The 22,480-nt window shown below is 39.2% G+C and overlaps 1 protein-coding gene across 3 annotated transcripts in view; it reads left to right on the top strand.

The window, feature by feature from the left end:
- The window catches only part of NLN (neurolysin), a 152,783-nt gene that overhangs the window by 43,232 nt on the left and 87,071 nt on the right, over nt 1–22,480 (top strand). For all 3 annotated transcript variants that reach the window (XM_082723050.1, XM_082723051.1, XM_082723049.1), the window contains exons 3-7: nt 2,648–2,796; nt 12,788–12,895; nt 15,657–15,759; nt 16,364–16,524; nt 22,231–22,366. In XM_082723050.1, the coding sequence (XP_082579176.1) occupies nt 2,648–2,796; nt 12,788–12,895; nt 15,657–15,759; nt 16,364–16,524; nt 22,231–22,366 (657 nt within the window). The remainder of the gene's footprint in view (nt 1–2,647; nt 2,797–12,787; nt 12,896–15,656; nt 15,760–16,363; nt 16,525–22,230; nt 22,367–22,480) is intronic.

Genomic DNA, 22,480 nt, shown 5'->3' with positions numbered 1-22,480 from the left:
GAAGGCAAAGAGAGAGGGAGAGGCAGGCTCCCCACTGCCCAATGCAGGGCTCGATTTCAGGACCCTGAGATCATGACCTGAGCCGAAGGCAGAGGCTTAACCCACTGAGCCACCCAGGCACCTCTAGGAGTAGCTTTTTAAAGGCTAACTTTCTCTTATTAGTATACATACTGTTCTCAGAGTTCGATCTGCCTTCTGCAATAGCTGTCAAAACCTCATTCATCTAGTGTCAGGTACTATTTATAGTTTGGCAGTGAGAGCATAAGTCTGCTTCAGGTCTTTGTGGTAAAGTAAGGAAGGAAATGGTTTTTAGTGTTATTGTTTGTTTAAGAATATGTTTCCAATTTTAGGCTCCTGCATTTTGTTCTGGTCATTTTAGTTCTGGAGAAATTCATTTTTTTTTTTCATAATTTTTTCTTGAGCTAATTTTAAAAAGTAAACAAACTGTAACTATATAGTTAACTATCAAACAAGTGCTGTGTGTATGAAATTTTAGTTCTATTCCATTCTTTTTTAAATCAAGGGACATAAAAGTACATATTTTATATGAAATCCTTAAAGAATAATTATTTAAATCCAATCAAGAAATGGGCAGAGGACATGAACAGACATTTCTGCAAAGAAGACATCCAGATGGCCCACAGACACATGAAAAAGTCCTCCACATCACTTGGCATCAGGGAAATACAAATCAGAACCACAATGAGATACCACCTCACACCAGTCAGAATGGCTAAAATTAACAAGTCAGGAAATGACAGATGCTGGCAAGGATGCGGAGAAAGGGGAACCCTCCTACACTGTTGGTGGGAATGCAAGCTGGTGCAACCACTCTAGAAAACAGCATGGAGGTTCCTCAAAAAGTTGAAAATAGAGCTACCCTATGACCCAGCAATTGCACTACTGGGTATTTACCCTAAAGATACAAATGTGGTGATCCAAAGGGGCACGTGCACCCGAATGTTTATAGCAGCAATGTCCACAATAGCCAAACTATGGAAAGAACCTAGATGTCCATCAACAGATGAATGGATAAAGAAGATGTGGTATATATATACAATGGAATACTGTGCAGCCATCAAAAGAAATGAAATCTTGCCACTTGGGTCGATGTGGATGGAACTAGAGGGTATTATGCTTAGCAAAATAAGTCAGTCAGAGAAAGACTATTATCTTATGATCTCCCTTATACGAGGAAGTCAGAAGCAACATGAGGGGTTTGGGGGGTAGGAAAAGAATAAATGAAACAAGATGGCATCGGGAGGGAGACAAACCATAAGAGACTCTTAATCTCATAAAACAAACTGAGGGTTGCTGGGGAGAGTGGGGTATGAAGAGGGTGGTTGGGTTATGAACAGTTGAGGATGGTATGTGCTATGGTGAGTGCTGTGAAGTATGTAAACCTGGTGAGTCACAGACCTGTACCCCTGGGGCTAATAATACATTATATGTTAATAGAAAAATAAATTAAAAAAAAGAATAATTATTTAACTTGATTTTTTAAACCATACCTTATTAATTTATTCAGATATTTGAGGAACTTTATACAGCTTTATTTGTAGCAATGTTTTAAGAAGACTGACATAAGTGTCAGTCATTTTAGGTAGCTCATTTAACTGGACAATTTCTTGGTATGTCCTGCTCTCTACCATATATCACATGTGGAAGTTTTACCTCTTTAGAATACCTTCAAAGCACTAAATATAATGAACATGTATTCACTGTCACAGGATAGCTACAACCATCCCTACAAACCATACTCATTTTTTTCCTATACTATGGGTTATTTCACTGACATCAGATTTCTGCCCAATAAAAGTCAAAATACAAATATATGAAAAACCCAAGAAACAATTTTAATATGTGAAAATTAGAGCAGACTGCATTACCACCATCATGTAACAGGAATAGCCCCAATATTGAGCTGCTTACCGGATATGTCCCCTGAGATTTCTGGGACTCTTCTGTAACAGTGTGGAACTTTTTATGCTTGTATGAATGTTTGCATTTGGGGGAGGGGTTTTGATTAGGTTCTCTAAGGAATCTGTCTGTAGTAAAGGTTAAGAATTTGTATTCCAAACAAACCCCTACCCACTAAATTCACCTGCCTTTTTCTAAAACATCCTCTGTATCTTCCAGTCCCAGCACTTGTAGTCTCTGCTTCTCAAAATCTCTCCTGAGGTCTTCCTCTTGCCCTGCCCATCCTAAGGTCCAGCCTTCCCCATAAGGCATTACATAGTGCTCCAGTTCTTAGTATTGCTGTGGTTGTTACTATCCCATCCATTGACAAGTAAGCTGCTCTATTCTGTATTGTTCTTTATCTTTTCATGTACTGTTCCGCACTCCCACATCCCAGACTATAAACTGCATCACTATGAGAACTATGTCTTTATCCTCCTGCATTCCCTCGTAACAAAGTATACCCTAAACATACTTTGGTAAGTACTCAGTGTACACCCTTATTGTTCCTAATAATGCCACTGCCATAGCCAATCCTGCATTAGATGCTGTTTCTTGATAGCCTTAGGAACCTTTATAGAAAGTATGAAATGAAAAACTTAAATTAGGATGATCATTCATCTAGGTAGGAGGTATTTTTCTTAGAACTGATCTGATGAGTCCTTATGGTATTTTCCTCTATTGACAGTGGAACGAACCATGCTAGACTTTCCCCAGCATGTTTCCTCTGACAAAGAAGTACGGGCAGCGAGTACAGAAGCAGACAAAAGACTTTCTCGTTTTGATATTGAGATGAGCATGAGAGAAGATATATTCCTGAGAATTGTGCATTTACAGGTAAATGACATTATAAATCCCTTTAAGGATTTATTTGTTTGTTTGTTTGTTTGAGAGAGAGAGCATGCATGTGCACACAAATGGGGTGGTCGGGGCAGAGAGGGAGAGAGGATCTCAAGCAGATGCCCTGCTGAGTTCAGAGCCCTTCATGGAGCTTGATCTTACGATCCTGAGATCATGACCTGAGCTAAAATCAAGTGTCAAATGCTTAACCGACTGAGCCACCGAGGCACCCTAATGTTATCAATCCCTTTAAAAGGAAAACGAAATCTACAATAAAAGAGCAAAAATCTTTGATCAACAATAAAAAGTATTTGGAAATTACTAGATTTTGTTTCTGATTTTTATAATAGTGGGCATAGCGTAGTGTTATATATTGGGGAGTTTTTAGTGTTCTATATTGTTATACCACAGTTTTATGTTGAGTTGTCAATTATATTCACTTAACACTGAAGACCAAGTATAAAAAAGTGTGCATCTATAAATCTAAGGATTTTTAACCATCATGAACATAATGGTTCAATGTGAAAACCTCTTAAAAGTTTCAAAATATTTCAGGGTTTGTGTTAGATCAGGTTATCTGCAAGCAAATGGACTTGTGAGTCGTTTATCTGCAAATATTATGTGGTTTTGTCCATGAGAGATGACATAACTGGATGTTTCATGCCAGTCATTGCTGTCTGTCATCCTTACATTTTTCAGGACTCACGGAAATGATGGATAATGAATGTTTTATTTAGGTGGGTCTGTCTTGAATGTTTTTGATCTTTTCATTACCAGTTTTGATTTGCTTCCTCGAGTTTCACTATGTCTTTGCTTTGAATTTTTATTTTCATGACACCCAGCAGCGTGTTTGGAAAACAACCATTGTTTTACAATCCTAGACATTTTTGTTTAATTTTGCATGTCTTTATACAAAAATCTCAAAAATTTTGTTCTTTTTAGCAAATTATAACAACAGTTGAAATTAAAAAGCAGTTTTATTTTAGATGTTTCATTTGTAACTTACTAAAGAATATGTAATCAAGACTTTATTTAGACATGTAAAATGTACATGCTGTCTGTCTCCTTATGTCAAACAGGCAGTTTTCTCCCTGTAATTTATATTCGTCTCCTTGGTTCATAACTTTAGCACTATAAAAATAACATTATAATAACTTTATGACTGTTCCTTATTATTTACATTGTTTTATTCTTTGAGCCCAGTTATTATTCTTTGTGATTCAAATTACAATTTCCTATTTTTTTTAAAGATTTTATTTGTTTGTCAGAAAGAGTGTGAGCACAAGCAGGAGGAGCAGCAGGCAGAGGGAGAAGCAGGCTTCCCGCTGGGCAGGGAGCCCAGGGCGGGGCTCAATCCTAGGACCCTGAAGTTGTGACCTGAGCCGAAGGCAGTTAGCCAATGAGCCACCCAACCATCACTAGTCTCCTATTTTTTATTTCATCCCCCCAAAATCTAATTTTCTTTCTAGCTCTATATTATATACTTATTTAGAACTTTTTCCCAGAATTTCTAATTTCCTTTGATCAACTCTGTTTTCATTCTGACCTCTAAGTTTTCCTTTGGAATTTTCTAGCCTCAAGGTATTGCCATCTTAATGTTATAAGTCCTATCTAATGTTTTTCTCTGATTTTTATGAATATTATCAAAATATGGGATGTTTGTCACTTTAGATTTCTTTGTTACATTTTTAAATTTTGTATATATTGTGATCTGATCCCATTAAATTAGGAACAAACTTCTGCCTGTGTAATACGCTAGTGTATTATACCAACTAGACACTGAGGGTTCATATTTGTTCATTTGTTGGGACTACTTAAATTCAGGTTTGTATTGTGATAATATACAGTAGTTTCAGAGTTGTTTCCATAATTTCTCCTTTTCTCTAAAAGAGCAATTATTACTATACATGTCAATTGTTGTGTTACCATTTTTAAAAGCTTTTACAATGTCTCTTATGGCTAGATCAGAATAATAAAAAGAATTAGTAATTTTTTCAATGCACTGGAGCTTGTTTAGTGAATTTAGTTACCTTCAAACACTTTCCTTGAAAAATAGGTGTGTTTATTTAAGCAGTGTTTTATTTTATTTTATTTTATTTTATTTTATTCTGGTATAGTTAACATACAGTGTTAAATCAGTTTCAGGTATTCAACAATTCTATATATTACTCGGTATTTAGGCAGTATTTTTTAAAATCTGAAACTATCTATGAGCTTTCTGGTAGCATTGGACATTTTAACAAATGATAAATCTCATCCCATTCGTAACTAAAAGACTAAGTTAGGGTCACCTGGGTGGCTCAGTTGCTTAAGCATCCAGCTCTTGATTTTGGCTCAGATAAAATGAAATTTTGTCCTTTCAGGGTTGTGACATCAAGCCTTAAGTCAGGCTCCACAGTGGGCATGGAACCTGCTTAAGATTGTCTCTCTCCCTCTGCCCTGCCCCACTCCTTGTTGTGTGTCTCTGTCTCTCTCCCAAATCAGTTTTAAAAAGACCAATTAGATGTATCTAAGTATTCTGTTTCTTTTTCTTTGTTATGTTGTAAGTAAAATATGGCAATCATGATGTAATACCCAGCCTTCATTAAGCTGGGTAATAGAATCCTAAATTTATATGAAATCAGCAGTTTCAGGCGTGATCTACTAAAATGAAAGTGCTCTGAATAATACTGAGATCTCAAGATAGCACCAATGTAGGCAATAATTACAATAATAATACAATATATATATACAATATATTACTATTAATACAAAATGTTTTTTCGGCTTTCATGTTATTCTTTACTTAGGATCGTTGAATAGAAATATGAAATTACTTTCACAATTTTTTATGCAATATCTGTGCTCAATAAGGCTTCCAGTTGTCTATTGATGTATATATCCTATTCAAAACTTACTGGCTGAAAATAGCAGCAATCGTTTTATTTTCTGTCATGGATTCTGTGGATCAGGAATTGAGAAAGGAATCATTTGGGTAGTTCTGGCATGGGGTCTTACATGGGTTGAAGGCAGTGGTGGCTGGAGCTGAAGCATGTAGAAGCCAACCAGATATCTCTACCTGTCATGTCTGGGCATCTCCATGATGCCTCATGCGTGCTAATTTGGGCTTTTTAATGTATCAATAGTACCTATGATAAAGACCTATTATAATCAGTAAAAAAGGCAAACATCCCAAAAGGAAAATTGGCGGGGCACCTGGGTGGCTCAGTGAGTTAAGCCGCTGCCTTCGGCTCGGGTCGTGATCTCAGGGTCCTGGGATCGAGTCCCACATCGGGCTCTCTGCTCGGCGGGGAGCCTGCTTCCCTCTCTCTCTCTTTCTCTCTCTCCTGCCTCTCCATCTACTGTCAAATAAATAAATAAAATTTTTTTAAAAATAAAAATAAAAAAAAGGAAAATTGGCAAATGACATGAAAAGATATTTCAGAAAAAACACAAATGGCAATTTAACGTGAAAAGATGTTCAGCCTCATTAGTAATTGAGGAAGTGCAAATGAAGGTCACAATAAGATACCATTTTTACTTACCAGACTGGCAAAAATAAAGAAGTCTAACAATGGCCAGTGTCTCTGAATGTGAATCAGTGGGAATGTTTATGCACTGCCGGTAAAGGTGTAAATTAATTCAAAAATTAGGCTAGTAATTAATTTGGAGAAAAATTTAGTATTTGAAGTTGGATCTCACATTCTTCACAACTCAGCATATCCTTGCTGTCCCCCAGCTCACTGTTTACCTAGAAATACTTTTGCGTTTGTACACAGGTGAAATTGGACAAATATTCATGGCAACGTTATAATAGCAAAGTGCTGAAAAAACTCAGATTTCCACCAGAAGGAAAAGACACCAATAAATTTTAGTATGTTTACATTGTAATATTTTATAGCAGTAAATAAACTACAGCAGCATGCAACAGCAGGGCTGAATCTTAGTAACAATGAAAGAAAAAAGTTGCAGAACACTGCATACAGTGAGATATCATTTTTGGCAAGCTCAAAAAGAAACAGAACTAAACAATGTATATATAAGTGGTAAAACTGGAAAAGATGTTTAGGGTAAAAGTCAGGAGAAGGGTTATCTCTTGCACAGGTAAATGTAGCAGTGCTGTTACTGTTCTATTTCACAAATTAATGGGTGGATTTAATTTGTCATTATAATGTGTATGTATGTAATTTTATTCACTTATAGATTAAAAATATTACATGCAGATTTTACAGGTTAAATTTAGCCCTAATTCTATCAAAAGGGGGAAAAAAAGATTAAGAAATTAAAACAATTCGGATTGGAGGGGTTAGATGAACTATGAGAGACTATGGACTCCGAAAAACAGTCTGAGGGTTTTGAATGGGCGGGGGGTGGTGGGAAGTTGGGTGAGCCCAGTGGTGGGTATTATGGAGGGTACGTATTGCATGGAGCACTGGGTGTGGTGCATAAACAATGAATTCTGGTACACTGAAAAGAAATTTTTAAAAATTAAAAAAATTTTTTTAAAAAAAGAAAGAAATTAAAACAAGCATTTCCTCATTCCTTTAGCTACAGATCTGTCCCAAAGCCAGCAGTCAGGGCCACAGCTCTTGGTGTTTCCTAGTCCCGACAAAGGTTTCTTAACTGTTGGCTGAGAAGCCAACAGAGGTTTCATAGACCCTCTTTCACACCATGTTGGTGAGAAAAATGTGCAGTGTCTCCATGTTAAAACAATCAAGGCATATAGTATTTTATTCCAGTGGACTGCTAACTAATAAGCACAGAAGAGGGGTTCTTTAGGGAAGTCAGAGTCTCAGTGCTGCCAGCTGACTGGAGAAATACAGGTATCTATTGTTGTTTACATTTTTTTCAGAGCCCTTGGCTTTGGCCAGGCCAGTTCATCTTAGCCAATGAGTGACTTAAAGTTTTAATGTCAAAGTGTAAAAGAATAGGTCATGGGATTAAGTAAAGATTCTTTTAAGCATTGTATAGTTTCCTACTCTACCAGTTATGAGGCCTGTTCACCAGTGTCTTAAGACCATCAGGGAAAAAAAGGAAGAAGAAGAAGAAGAAAGAAAGGAAGCCTGGCAAGGGAAAAAACTAAGTCCAAAATTCAGCATAGTAATTGTAATTTTCTTAACCTACACCATTCCTTCTTGATTTTTAAACATTTAAGTCTAGTTATTGGTCGTAATCAGTACTACTGAAACTTGTAGCTTTGTGAGGCTTTAAAAGCCTGGAGACCTAATAGAACACATCAACTACCTTGCCTTAGTTTCTCCATTAGCCAGACCCCACTCTTGCGCTTCCCAAGTGCTTGACTCTCTTTTCTCTCACTACCTGATGCTGCCATTATCAGCTAATATGTTTGTTTTCCTTCATATTATTTAGAGCACCTCAAGGACATTTGTCTTTATTTCTCCAGTGCGTGGCATAGGTGGGAGCCCAGTGAGTGTACGCTGAATGGACCCGAACTAGTCCCAGTTAAAATGTGTCTTCACGCAGTATGGTTGCCCACTCCCGATGTCCTCACTGGGTCTCTGGCTCACACCAAAGCAGGGACTCTTGTAGTAGTGTGTAGAATGTGTTGAGTATGTCAGGAAGCAGGCCTTTGTTTGCCCTATCCCTGACCCCAGGCAGCTACCTACAAATGCCCTCTTCACATTAGTCAGAAATCTAACAGAAAACATAACATTGGAAAGAACAGGAAAGAAAGGAATTACAAATATAACTAATTTAATTAAGTCAGTTATGCCCTTAGTTTTTGCAAAAGGACCTGTAGTCTACACTTTTGTTATCTTCTATTGTGTAGTGTATCCACAGTTTATGAATCCATTTTTCTAAATGATATTCAAAGAAATACACTGCCTCAACTTTCAGGGCAATTTTAACAACATCATAATTTCTACTTTGTACACAATATAGAAGGTCCCACTGAAATTATTTTTTATTTATCTGTTTTTCATACTGGAAATGTGAGGGTCTGGCAAAGAAAAGGACACAGTTATGGGTAGAAGGTAGGGAGGATTGGAGAGAAATTAAGAAAATTTTTACTTATTTATAATGAAATTTTGAAGAATGATAACAAACTAAGGTGTTATAATGAAGTGGTATAATATATTGGGGGAAAGACCAAAGTAAGGGGGCTCCTGGGTGGCTCAGTGGGTTAAAGCCTCTGCTTTGGCTCGGGTCATGATCCTAGGGTCCTGGGATCGAGCCCCGAATCGGGCTCTCTACTCAGCAGGGAGCCTACTTCTCTCTCTCCCCCTCTGCCTGCCTCTCTGCCTACTTGTGTTCTCTGTCAAATAAATAAAATCTTAAAAAAAAAAAAAAGACCAGAGAAAGAATTTTGCAGATTTTCTTTCTGTCCATTTTTACTAATAAATAGCTGAGTGATCTTAGGAAGATCATTTAACTTCAGCTTTCTTGTCTGTGAAATGAGTGTACAAGGACATGTGTAAGTGTGTGTATACTCATGCATTCATACTTTTATATAAAACCTCTCTGTTACCAGAAGAGGTTAGGAAAAAACTAAATTTTCTCACCACAGAGATTAAATAATTAAATTAAATTAAATTACTGTCAGATGATACGAATTTGAAAATTACCAAAGAGCACTTTAGGCGTTCCCCCACCCCTAAAGAGGAGAAGCTTCACCCAAAGAGGTCTGAGACCTGGTTTTGAATCAAGTGGATTAAATTCTTTTTTTTTTTTTCTTATTATGTTATGTTAGTCACCATACAGTACATCATTAGTTTTTGATGTAGTGTTCCATGATTCATTGCTTGTTTTTATAAAACTCAGTGCTCCATGCAATACTTGCCCTCCTGAATACCCATCACTGGGCCAACCCATCCCTCCATCCCCCTTCCCTCTGAAACCCTCAGTTTCCCAGAGTCCATAGTCAAGGGTATATGAGTAACTGAGCTCCCCTGCTAGAACCTCCAAACAAACTCTCAAGTGGATTAAATTCTTATTCAGGAAGGAAGAGTCAACTACAGCAGAGTAGTAAAGATTTCGTTAGAAAATCCTTAAGCAGTAATTCTGATCTTGCCTGGAGATTATAAGGGAGAATATTCATATGATCAGCTCTGGGATAGGAATGTGCTTTAGAAGCACATTTTAGAAGTGCTTTACAGGAGTAAAGAGCCCTCCAGAGATTCCTGAGACCTCAGAGTCTGACTGGCAGGCGGTGCCTGGTTACAGTTGAGTCAGAATTATGTTACGTGTCATTTCTGTGCTCAGTCAAATATTTCAGTGTAGATAGTGATATTTTAACTAGAACTGATTTGGGTCAGATTTTTCTCAAAACATCCTTCTGACTGTTTATGCTTGTCTTACCTTTTGGGGGAGTCTGTCAAAATTTTTACCTCCTCAGGACCATGAGTTTGAGTTTTCTGTACTGAGTGTGCTTAATCTGGGCTTTCTGAAGTAGCAGCCTGAGTACTCCAAGATGCAGCAAGGCCAGGCGCTCCTCTTTTGAGAGCCCTTCCTGACTGAGCATAGCACAGAGTGAGAATTCTTCTTACCTCAGCTGCTGAGACTTGTCTTGAGCCTTTGCTCTAAGCTCACGGCCATTGTGACCAGGTGAACCCAAGAACCCAAGTACCTGGGACACTGTTCAGCAGGGTGCCCAGCTTCTGCCTTGGCTCACCACCCTGCTGGGAATGCCCTCTGCTCAGGATCTCCACCTGTTTGTTTGGGTCCTTCACAGCTTACCCAGCTCTTTCCAGGCCCTTCTCTTGGGAGATATTTTTCCTCTGTCCCTGCTACACATAGCTCCCACCTAGATGCTCCCCAACCTTACAACATCCAGTATTATGCCTTCTAGAAACTCCTATTGCTGTGCCCCGCACCTCAGGATATACTTTCCGGTGCTGTCAAAACCACCCTTAAGGGAGGCCTGGGTGGCTCAGTCATTGAGTGTCTTACCTCCGGCTCAGGTCATGATCCTGGCATCCTGGGATCTAGTCCCACATCGGGTTCCATGCTCTTGGCGGGGAGCCTACTTCTCCCTCTCCAGCTTCCCTGTGCTTGTGTTCCTTCTCTCGCTTTCTCTCTCTCCCATAAATAAGTACAATCTTAAAAAAACAAACAAAAAAACCCTGATCAACCCAGGTTAATCACTTGCACATGAACACTCTGACTTGAACTGTTAGCCATCCCTAAGGGAGCCAGCCCACAGCCCTGTTATCTCCCTGGCCATTATGGGTTTCTTCCCGTTGCAGGCACCTGCTGCTGGGATCCCAGTGTGCACCAGTGCCTCTTAGGGAGGGTTCCAACTCCAGTCATGCCAGCATGCTCAGAAGTTCTCCAAGGATGTAAAAGGAGGTTATTATGGAAAAAGGAGTCTAACTGTTCTCTGCCTCCACTGAGAATAAACGCAGAGGAAACAATGAGTAATGCGTGCACAAAAATGCTTCAGTACTGGAACATAAAATTTTGTATTGATAGGCAAAGTGAGATACAGATTGTTGTATTAAGTAGTACCCTCAGTTAAAATACGGTTATTTGGGGGCGCCTGGGTGGCTCAGTGGGTTAAAGCCTCTGCCTTCAGCTCAGGTCATGATCTCAGGGTCTGGGGATTGAGCCCCACGTTGGGCTCTCTGCTCAGCAGGGAGCTTACTTCCCTCTTTCTCTCTGCCTGCCTCTCTGTGTACTTGTGATCTCTCTCTGTCAAATAAATAAATAAAATATATTTTTTAAATATATCGTTATTTGGAGGAGGATAGGTGGCTCAGTTGGTCAAGCATCTGTCTTCAGCTCAGGTCATGATCTCAGGGTCCTGGGATTGAGCCCCCATGTAGAGCTCCCTGCTCAGTGGGGAGTCTGATTCTCCCTCTCTTTCTGTATCCCCCCCACCTACTCATGCATGCTTTTTCTCTCTCTCTTTGCCCCCCCAAGTAAATAAATAGAAGATTTTTAAAAATAAAATATAGCTATTTACCTGCTGCAACGTAATGTGAAAAATTACAGAATCATAGCAGCAAAAGCCTTACACCAGCAATCTAAAATGAGGGCTCTAAAGCTAAACATTGCTCTTTCAAAGATGTATTTAGTTGGGAAAATATAAAGCTGAAAGGTGGGCAGCCCAGGTCTTGATGGAGAGAGAGTGCACCCAGTAGTAGGTCTCTAAGGCTTTAGAGACAGATGTCCTTCATTGGCTCTCACCCAAACTGAATCCATTACACCTGCTGAGTCTGTCCAGAGTGCAGTTCCTCCCAGGGACCATGAACTGGCCAGCCATCCAGATGTGCCATGTATATTCTGCCACCTGTTTTAAAGAAACATCTGGTGTTTTTATTACCTTACTATTGCTGGGAGAATTTTCCATTCTCCTCTAGGGCCCTCCATTCTTTTGAGTGATGTTGTTTGTATTGCTGCATACAGGTTCAAATGTTCTGTCCAGCTTTCCTCCTTTTTGTGCAGTGTTGACTCATTTTCCCCAGATACTTGCTCATATGCTGCTTGCTGTAGTCTCTTGATCTCTCTTGCCAAATGACACTAAGGCATTTTTGAAGTGTTGGAAGCCTTTGGCTGGGGTTTTATCCAGCTGTCCTTGTTTGGTATGTTGGCAAGAGAGTCCCACTCTCCATTTGTGTAGAATTTGCCCATTATTTCTATTCTTCCCTCTCAAGTGGAACCAGGTTAGCAAATGATGGAAAATTAAATCCAGATGATTTGTGATAAGGAATATGTTTTTTGAAAAAGACCATGGTCATAGAGAATGCTCAGAATGAGGTTATGCAAATGTTTCTATTATCACACTTTCAAGTGGTACAGGCACTCTTGATTCTGATGCAAGGCAAGGCAATTCTGGTTAGCTTTTTAGTTATTTAATTCTTCTCTTTTAAATAGCAGAGCTCACTAAAGCATAAAAGAATTAGGTCTTCAAAAGAACCTGCCTCGTAATCACCTATGTGCTTCATAGCCCAACAGAGATGATGAATAAATTTGCTTTGGTCTCGCAGTTTATAATTTACCGATGCATTATTGTAACAGAAATGGTTGTCACACTCTTTAATTTCAGGAAACATGTGATCTGAGTAAGATAAAACCTGAAGCCAGAAGATACTTGGAGAAGTCCATTAAAATGGGAAAAAGGAATGGGCTCCATCTTCCAGAACAAGTACAAAATGTGAGTTTATGTTTCTTTTTCTTATTGGAAAAAAAAAGAATAAATAAAATACAACAAACAGATTGGGAAACAACATATTTGTAATATAGAAAATAATGCATAATATAAATCCATTTACAGTGTATTTGGTAGTCAGTGGTTTTAAATTCTACAGCTCCTCTTCATCTCATGGTGACTTACAGACAACTGATAATTTTTTTTTTTAATCCTCTGCAAATTATATTTGTTTCATGTGTGCTGGGCTTATTTTCCCTGCTGTAGTATACATTTTCTTATAGCTGGTTCCAGGTTTTAGTAGATGATTAGCATTGACACTCCCTTGGTCACTGGTAATAAAATTTTTATGATGGAGAGTTTTAACATAAGCAATTTGGAATAGAATATCCTATGATTGAGGGCACTTGGGTGGCTCAGTTGGTTAAGCAACTGCCTTCGGCTCAGGTCATGATCCCACCGTCCTGGGATTGGGTCCAGCATCAGGCTCCCTGCTCAGTGGGGAGCCTGTTTCTCCCTCTCCCCCTGCCTGCCTTTCTGCCTGCTTGTGCTCAATCTATGTCAAATAAATAAATAAGATCTTTAAAAAAAAAAACAAAAAACTGTTGACCCTTGAACAACCTGGGGGTTGAGGTGGCAACCCCCCACACATTCAAAAATCTGTATAACTTCTTACTCCCCAAAAATGTAACTACTAACAGCCTGCTATTGACCAGAAGCTTTACCCATAACATAGTTGATTAACATGTGTTTCATGTGTTTCATGTTTTATATATACTGTCTTCTTAAAGTAAGCCAGAAAAAGGACAATGTTGAGAAAATTACAAGGAAGAAAAAACACATTTATAGTATTGAACTTTATTGAAAAAAATCTATATATTTGCCCCAGATGGTTCAAATCCCTGTTGCTCAAGGGCTTACTACCTATGCCCTTTAAAGGAAGACAGATTAGCTACTGAAAAGTGCTTCTCAAACTTTTTTTGTCTAATGCTGATCCCGTCTTCCAGTTTCAGAAGTAAACCCAGCTCCAGAATTAAATCATTCTTCTTGGACAGGAAATGTAACCTTTGATCTGTTTCCAGGTTATTCTAACAATAGAACAGGAAACAAGTGTGAAAGACATCCAAACCAAGTGATGTCAGCACAGTAGATACAACTGAAGGTACCACTGAGATACAGGTACCTTTCTGTCATCTAAATGCCCTTTGAACACCTTGTATCCTCTTAAGCCTAGTTAGAGGAGAAATGTGTGACTAATCTCACTTACCCTACCTTTTGTCTTTCAGGTCAGGCATCATTTCCATTAGGGGCATTGTATTAATTGAAATGTATTTACAACTGACAAAACCATTGACATTGTTTAAACAATAAAATAGATTTATTTGCTTGTATAACTAGAAGATCCACCATCCAGAAGGCCTTAGAAAAGGCTCCCTCGAACCTCCCCTCCTGTCTTAGTGGCCCAAGTTGGAGCATATGCCTAATCCTGAATCCCTCTTTAGTCAGGTGAATGCCATGCCTGGCTTACCTGAACCAGTCCATACTTTAGTAGGGATGAGATTACCTAACTGGTGTAGAGTTACCCTAGAACTTCAGGTGTAGGTCGCACCAAAATTAAAGGACTAATGTAGAATGGGGGAGAGGTAGAAGGGAACTTGGGATGATAACCAGAGTGTCCAAAAACAGTACTGTGCAGTATGTGTTCCATCAGCAGACTCAACTTTAGTGCACATCAGAATTACCAAGTCATTCTTCTACACAGTAGAACAGTAAGCAAGACATCCAGGCCAAGTGATGGTTTACAGCAAAACTCTGAGTACAGTGTCCCACCTCTCAGACTTTGTGTTTCATTTGTGGGTCTCAAGATATGTGTTTCTAACAAATTCCCGGGTAATGTTGAGGCTTCTGGTCAGGGCTGTGTTTGAAAACTGTTATGGTTAGTGTGAATTTCATTATCTAGCATTTTTAGAAGAAGGGGCGGTTAATAAAAATGTTTCATGTTTTTTCTTGTGGTTTCCTTTGATTTCTTACCTAATAGTTTTTATACAAATGTTAAGGCCCATATCAACTTAATTTACAAAGATCTATAAAACTAAGACATAACCTGTTTTCCAAAGCAACAATAGAATTGATTCTCTCTCAGTTTACTATGGCACCAAATACTGATTTCTGTATTAAAACTTTGAATGGAAAAGACTAAAATATGTTAATTATTAACAGGTAACTAGAATCATTCATTCACCCAGCAGCTATTTATTGTGTGTATATATTATGTGCCTGAGTCTGCTTTGACTATACCTCCTAAACTTATTTACTTCTTACAAGCTTACAATTTTTTTTTAAGGTTTTATTTATTTATTTGAGAGAAAGAATGAGAAAGAGCATGAGAGGGAAGAAGGTCAGAGGGAGAAGCAGATGCCCCACTCAGCAGGGTGCCTGATGCAAGACTTGATCCTTGGACTCCGGGATCATGACCTGAGCCAAAGACAGTCTCTTAACCAGCTGAGCCACCCAGGTGCCCAGTTTATGACTAATTTCTAACACATCCCTGGGATTGCCTTTTTGTACATGTTGCATAAAGATCCTCATGGACACAGCGTAGAAGACTGCAGGAAACTTTTATGATACACATCTTTAAAAAACATACTTTCTGAGGGTTGGCCATAGAAGCCAATCTTCATATTAAAGTGAGACTTATTTGACTCATAGCATTAAAGTGAAGGTTTCATTTTATTGCTAATATTCTATATTTGTATCTTCTGTTCAGGAAATCAAAGCCATGAAGAAAAGAATGAGTGAGCTATGTATTGACTTCAACAAAAACCTCAATGAGGATGATACCTTCCTTGTATTTTCCAAGGCTGAACTTGGTAAAATTCTGAGTTTTTCCTGGTTAAATAATATAAGTTAGGAAAAGAATGTTACCTCACAGTTTGCCAGATCAGAGTTGAAAGAAGTCTTTAAAAAATGACCCTATACCTTCTACAGAACCCATTACCACTTCTACAAAAAAGACAGCTGAACCATGCTTAGGTTGTATGCTAATAAAAATGTGTAAACTATTTCTAGAGACATTTCAAAGGAGATTTCATAATATTTCTTGGTAACTTATGCCTTCAGTACCTTGAAATTTTTTGCCTTATAATATTGCCTACATTGTAACTTACACTAGTCTCTTCTTAACCTGTTCTGGATCTTTCTTGGCTTAGTTTTGCCTGTTCTCCATCAAAACACCATCTGCACAAGTGCACTGAAGCCTATTCACATTTTGAATTACCATCTCCTAAGCCACCTGTCCTCTAATCACCACCCCCATTCCAGGAACGTCAAATGATATTGTAAGGATTGTCATTATTTTACTTGAATTTCAATTACTCCACAGAATTCCTAGAGCTTCTTAAAGGCACTATGCCAATGCTAAATAAACTAATAATGAGTGGAAAAATTGATGTATGAAAAAATGATTTTTTGCAGGTGCTCTTCCTGATGATTTCATTGACAGTTTAGAAAAGACAGATGATGATAAGTATAAAATTACCTTAAAATATCCACACTATTTTCCTGTCATGAAGAAATGTTGTATCCCTGAAACTAGAAGGAAGATGGAAATGGCTTTTAATACGAGGTGCAAAGAGGTACTCTGAATGTTTGTCTTTTTGTTGTTGTTGTTTTCATGGAGATTTTTAAGAAAAGGGTTTGCGTTGTTTACTAGTGTTGAAGTCAGCTCAGAGACCAACATGCCTATTTGAGTATTATGCCTCCTGATTCCTAAAGGCTGTTAGCGCTTCCCTGGCTTACTGGGAACCTTGGTGCAGACACAGCCTAAGCAGTTCTAATTAAAATAGAATGGGTTAAATAAACTAAAAGTTGTATTCTTTTATGAAGTCAACAGTCCAGGGCTGGTGGAGTACCTCCCAGTCCTCAGCAAGTGACTTCCAAGGCCATCCCAGCTATCACCGTTTCCCAGCCTGTTTGGAAGAGGGAAAGTAGAAGACAGAGACAGCACCTTTAAGAAGACCTGGAAATAACATACATCAAGTCCATTCACCTCCTATTGACTCAGATTCCATCAGCTAGACATATATCTAGCTGCAGGGGAATCTGGGAAATGGAGTCTGAGGGAATTCTGTTACCAAAAGGTAAAAAGGAATAATTAGAAACACATTCTCAGAGTCAGCTAGACATCTCCATCACCGTTTGCCTCTCTGGCTCTCCGGATCACTGTGAGTGCCTGTGTGAACCCATTCACTATATGCCAGATTATAACCAGTTATGGCCGTGAGCCCAAAGACCATGATGTCAGGACCCCTCCCCACTTGTAGCTTCCTCATGATCTAGCAGCCTATGAAAGAGAGGGCATGTGGTCTGTTCTGTTCATCCCCAGAACACACAGCCACTGGTAGACTAGGAACACAGTAACCACACTAAAAACCCCTATAATGACAAGGAAAGAATGGGAAACATACAGCAGGCACATACCAATTTTCAAAAACTGTTTGGCAGGAATTGTGAGGATTCCTTGCTCTGATGAAGTTCCTGGGATAGCTCATTAAAGTGATTTGGTGTTTTTTTTTCGAGCAGAAATTTATTTAGCAATTGTACTACTGATCCCTGGTCTTGCCTGCCAAGAATTCTTTCTTATCTGTTACCCTCCACAACCGTATCCTGGGCAGCTACTAGTAAAGATTCCTGCTGATGCTGGTTTGAAGCCTGAGGATTGCTTTAGAGATCAAATAACCACAAGCTTTTGTAGGGAAAGCTCATGATGCCTTTGGTAATATATTACCTTCAAAAACTTAGTAGGTATCTTGTCTGTTTATGTCCAGATTCATGTTAAAATAATTCTACCAAATAATTTTTTGGTCATTTGTTGTTTTTTTAAGATTTTATTTATTTATTTGACAGAGAGAGAACACAAGTAGGCAGAGAGGCAGGCAGAGAGAGAGGAGGAAGCAGGCTCCCTGCCAAGCGGAGGGCCCGATGTAGGACTCAATCCCAGGACCCTGAGATCATGACCTGAGCTTGAAGGCAGAGGTTTAACCCACTGAGCCACCCAGGTGCCTGGTCAGTTGTTCTTAAACCTACTGGATCTTTTTACATTGACTCATAAATCCTGTCCATCTTGCTTTTCCTCGATTTAATAGAATCTGCTTTGGGGCCTTCTGAAACAGTGGGCTTGAAAACAGCATTCTTTAATTTCTACAGTTCAGTAACTCTGAGTGACAGTCTTTTCTCCTGATATTTGGAGGACAGAGCAATTGGCTCTGCCAGCCATCTCAAATCCTAGATTGTAAGCCACAGCCAGAACCTCTTGTAGTAGAAGTCCTTTCCTTCCATCTTTGCAAACTGAATGGTCTCAGTTGAGTTCATCTCTCTCATGTAATCTTTCTAAAAGTCCAAATAGCAACAAACATGCACCAACATTAGTTCTTCCCCAGCAGTTTCCCCAGAGCAAAGTCTCAGTAGGTAATTGTTCTGCCTTCCAAGTTATGACGTGAAATCATTTTAACAAATGTTACCCATGGTATACTGAGGATTGCCAGCTTCCCAGCCAGCAATGTCTCTGTCCTCACCTTCTCTTCGTATACATCTTTCCTTTTTTTTAGAGCAGTACCTTATTCCTAGTAGCAGCCTCTGTGTGTGTAAGGGTACAGGTTAAGCAGCTACACAAAAGCCAACCAAAAGCCCAGTGACTCAAATAAGATAAAAGCTGTTTCTCTTCAGAAAGGATTAGTGGTTGGCAGAGGCTGGGACCACTGGGGAATTACTGTTTGATGGTTACCAAGTTTCCGTTTGGGGTGTTGGAAAAGTTTTGGAAACAGTGGTAGTGGTTGCACAACAGTGTGAACCGAGTGCAATTAGTGCCACTGAGTTATGCACTTAAAAATGGCTAAAATGGGAGTTCCAGCAAGAGTGGGAAGGAGAGTGGACCCCAGAGAGCCCTGAGCAGCCCCACCCCCATGGCCTAGTTACCACCACACCCAGGAGGAGGCACAGCTGCCCTAGCTGGCCCAGTCCCCATCACTGTTACCAGGAGGAGCAGCAAGTTGGGGGAGGTTACCAGCCCCTGCCCACCCTCTGCTCTTCAAACACCAGGCACAGTAGCCTGGGGCCATCGCCTCCACGGTGGCCATGGGCAACAGCAAAGTCATTACAACAAAGGTTCCGGAAACAGTAAAGTGGTTCTGTCAACAGGAATGAGACCAAGGAAGGTATGTTTGTATACCAGACTGTCATAAAAAATAACCCCGGGAAGTACCTGTGCAGAAGAAGGCCAGCCCGCCTGCAGGCCCCAGTTCCCACCTGACTGCACCTGACCATTGGCAGCGACCACTCCTCCAGCCCTCCCGCGCAGGGATAAGCCCTGGAGGGCGCTGACAGGCAGGGTTCAGGAGAGCAAGGCAGGCCAGGGAGATGATTCTGCAGGGGTCCTCCTTGGCAGAGACCATCTACCATCTGAAGAGGACGCTTTGAAGAAAGTAAGGAAAATTAAAATGAGAACCAATGTCAGAAGCACCTCGAGATCCCTGCCAATTTCACCTCAATGACCCATGCAGATGTCCAGAAAACCCCAAACCATGAGATTTCACAGAAACAAAAACAGCCAATTTACAGCTGAGAGTTGGTTGGCTTACAAGCCTGACAGGGCAGGGCTAAGAAAATGTGGGCTTATCGTCACTGACATCATTTGGTTTAGTCATCCAACAGGAGGAGGTAGATAAGAAATTCCAGGAATAAAAAATGAGCAAAAGTGGCGATTCACAGACCTGTACCCCTGGGGATAAAAATACATTATATATTTATTTTAAAAATTTTAAAAAATAAGAAATTTAAAAAAAAAAAAAGAGCAAGAGAATGTAGCCAAAGACCTTAACTGCTTGCACTGTACCCATTAAACAGGTAACCAGAATTTCTAATCTGCGTGATCTATGCACCATGGGGTTTCTATTTTTACCAAAAAATGCCCCTTTTTGGTAATGATAAATGTATTTGGTTTGGGTTTTGTTTTGTTTTGTTTTGTTTTGTTTTAAGCCTGATTTTTCTCAACCCATCATGAAAGGTTTTTAATATTGTTTCATAACTGGTCAAGTTGAGATTTTTAAGGACCTCATTTTTAATTTGTAATAAAAATTTACAACTTGTGGGGCACCTGGGTGGCTCATTGCGTTAAGGCCTCTGCCTTCGGCTCAGGTCATGATCTCAGGGTCTTGGGATCGAGCCCCACATCGGGCTCTCTGCTCGGCGGGGAGTCTGCTTCCTCCTCTCTCTCTGCCTGCCTCTCTACCTACTTGTGATCTCTGTCTGTCAAATAAATAAATAATCTTTTTCAAAAAATAGTTTACGACTTGATTTTTTTTCCAAAAAGTTAGACGGCACACGCCTGTTAACTAAAGTCTTGAACAATTTTTTAAATGGTTAAAGTGGCATTTTTGTTGTGGTTGTTCTATATGTTTTACCACAGTTTTTGAAGAAAGGTTTATTTCTCTTGCAACTAACGGTACAGAGGTGAGTGATCCAGAGCTGGGGAAGTTAGCACTGCCGTCCATGGTATTACGGCCTCTTAAGTCACTGTTGTCATGTGCTGGTCGCAGCTGGCAAGACAAGTATTTATACAGAGATGACTCTGGAATTTTACTCATCACCTCTTTGAGAGTCCCTTGTCCCATTGTAGATCATGTGGCCACAAATAGTTTTAAGGAAGGCTAGGGATGGTGGTCACAGTATCCTGTGTCCAGTAAAAACTCAGACAATCCTTTTACTAAAAGAAAGAATTGTTGGCGTGGGGGGTAGGAGAGAGATTTCAAGAAAATTGACAGTCGATAGTGAGCTCTGGGAAATGGTGGAGCCTATATGAACCTGGGTAGCCTGATCTTGACATGTGATCGTCCTTAGAAACGTGTCTATAAATATGATTTCATCCTTGAGGGGTAATTTTTCTTTGACCTCAACATTTATTAGTCTCTAGGAGATTACTTTTCCTTTCATTGTTAAAAAAAATAAAGCAATATCATTGCTTGTTTTCTTAATACATACATAAAAAAAATTTTTTTTGTAATGACTTGAGATAAATCTCTGCAACATCCGTACATGCAAAGGGTTCCGTGGCATTAAGTACGTTCACATTGCTGTGCAAACATCACCACCATGTGTCTTCAGGGTTTTTTGTCTTTTCTAGCTGAAGCTGTACCCATTAAATGCTAACTCCCAACCTTGTTCCCCCACTCCCAACCCCTGGCATCCACTGTTTTCCTTTCTGGCTCTATGAATTTAACTCTTAGGAACCTCATGTAAGTTGGAATCATACAATATTTATACTTTTATGACTGACTTACTTTACTTAGCGTAATACCTTCAAGTTATGGTTTAGCATGTATGAAAATCTCTTTCCCTTTTAAGACTGAATAATATTACATTGTATGTCTATGCCACATTTTCTTATTTCTTTTTTAAAGATTTTATTTATTTGAGAGAGAGAAAGAGAGAGTGAGCATGAGAAGGGGGAGAGTCAGAGGGAGAAGCAGACTCCCTGCCTAACAGGGAACCTGATGTGGGACTCGATCTCAGGACTCCAGGATCATGACCTGAGCCAAAGGCATTCGCTTAACCAACTGAGCCACCCAGATGCCCCTATACCACATTTTCTTTATGCATTCTTCCACTAATGGACATTTGGGCTACTTGGCTGTTATTCTCATGATGGTGTAGTAAACACAGGTGTACAGGTATCTCTTTGAGTTCCTGTGGAACACACATCCACAAGTGGAACTGCTAGATCATATGGTAATTATGTGTTTAATTTTTTTAAGGACTTGCAATACTGTTTTCCACAGCAGCTACACTTGTTACATTTGCATCAGCAGTATACAAAATCTCCAAATTCTTCACTTCCTCATTAACATTATTTTCTATTTTCTAATGTTCGTATAATAGCCGTACTAATAGGTGTGAAATTAAAGTGGCAAACTTGTGCTTATATGTATTTATAAGTACCAGAAACAAATTTAAAATATTTGTTGTAGTCTTGTCAGTGGAATTAAATGTGGAATCCCTGTAGTCCTTAAGATTACTTTTTCACTTCAAGTTTATAATACCTACAATTTTATTAAGACTTCATAGCAATCTCCGGAGGCTTAAAAAGTCAATGATTTCAGAAGTAAAATTAGATCATGAATTTTTTTTTTAAGTCTTTAACGGTGAAGTGGAATCATTTATTAGGGGGTTGAGATGGTTTAAAAATAATTGACAATTTTGCCAACCTACAGATATATGTAATAACTTCCTTTTAATGCCTTGGATCCAATTAATGATTAGTCTGTGTTTTTGTCATTGTTTATTACTAGGAAAACACCATAATTCTGCAGCAGCTACTTCCTCTGCGGGCCAAAGTAGCCAGACTGCTTGGCTATAGCACACATGCTGACTTCGTCCTTGAAATGAACACCGCGAAGAGTACAAGCCATGTAACAGCCTTTTTAGGTGGGGTCTTTTTTAAAATCAGTTGTATATTTCCATTTTTCTTCTTCTTTGACTGTTTCACTGTATTTACCTAAATGCATATGCTCTTGTTACGTATTTGTGCTTCACAGTTTG

The sequence above is a fragment of the Mustela nivalis genome (assembly GCF_964662115.1).
Source record: "Mustela nivalis genome assembly, chromosome: 3".
Lineage (NCBI taxonomy): Eukaryota > Metazoa > Chordata > Mammalia > Carnivora > Mustelidae > Mustela > Mustela nivalis.
Note: the sequence above shows the minus strand (reverse complement) of the source record. Positions and strands in the feature narration are given on the sequence as shown.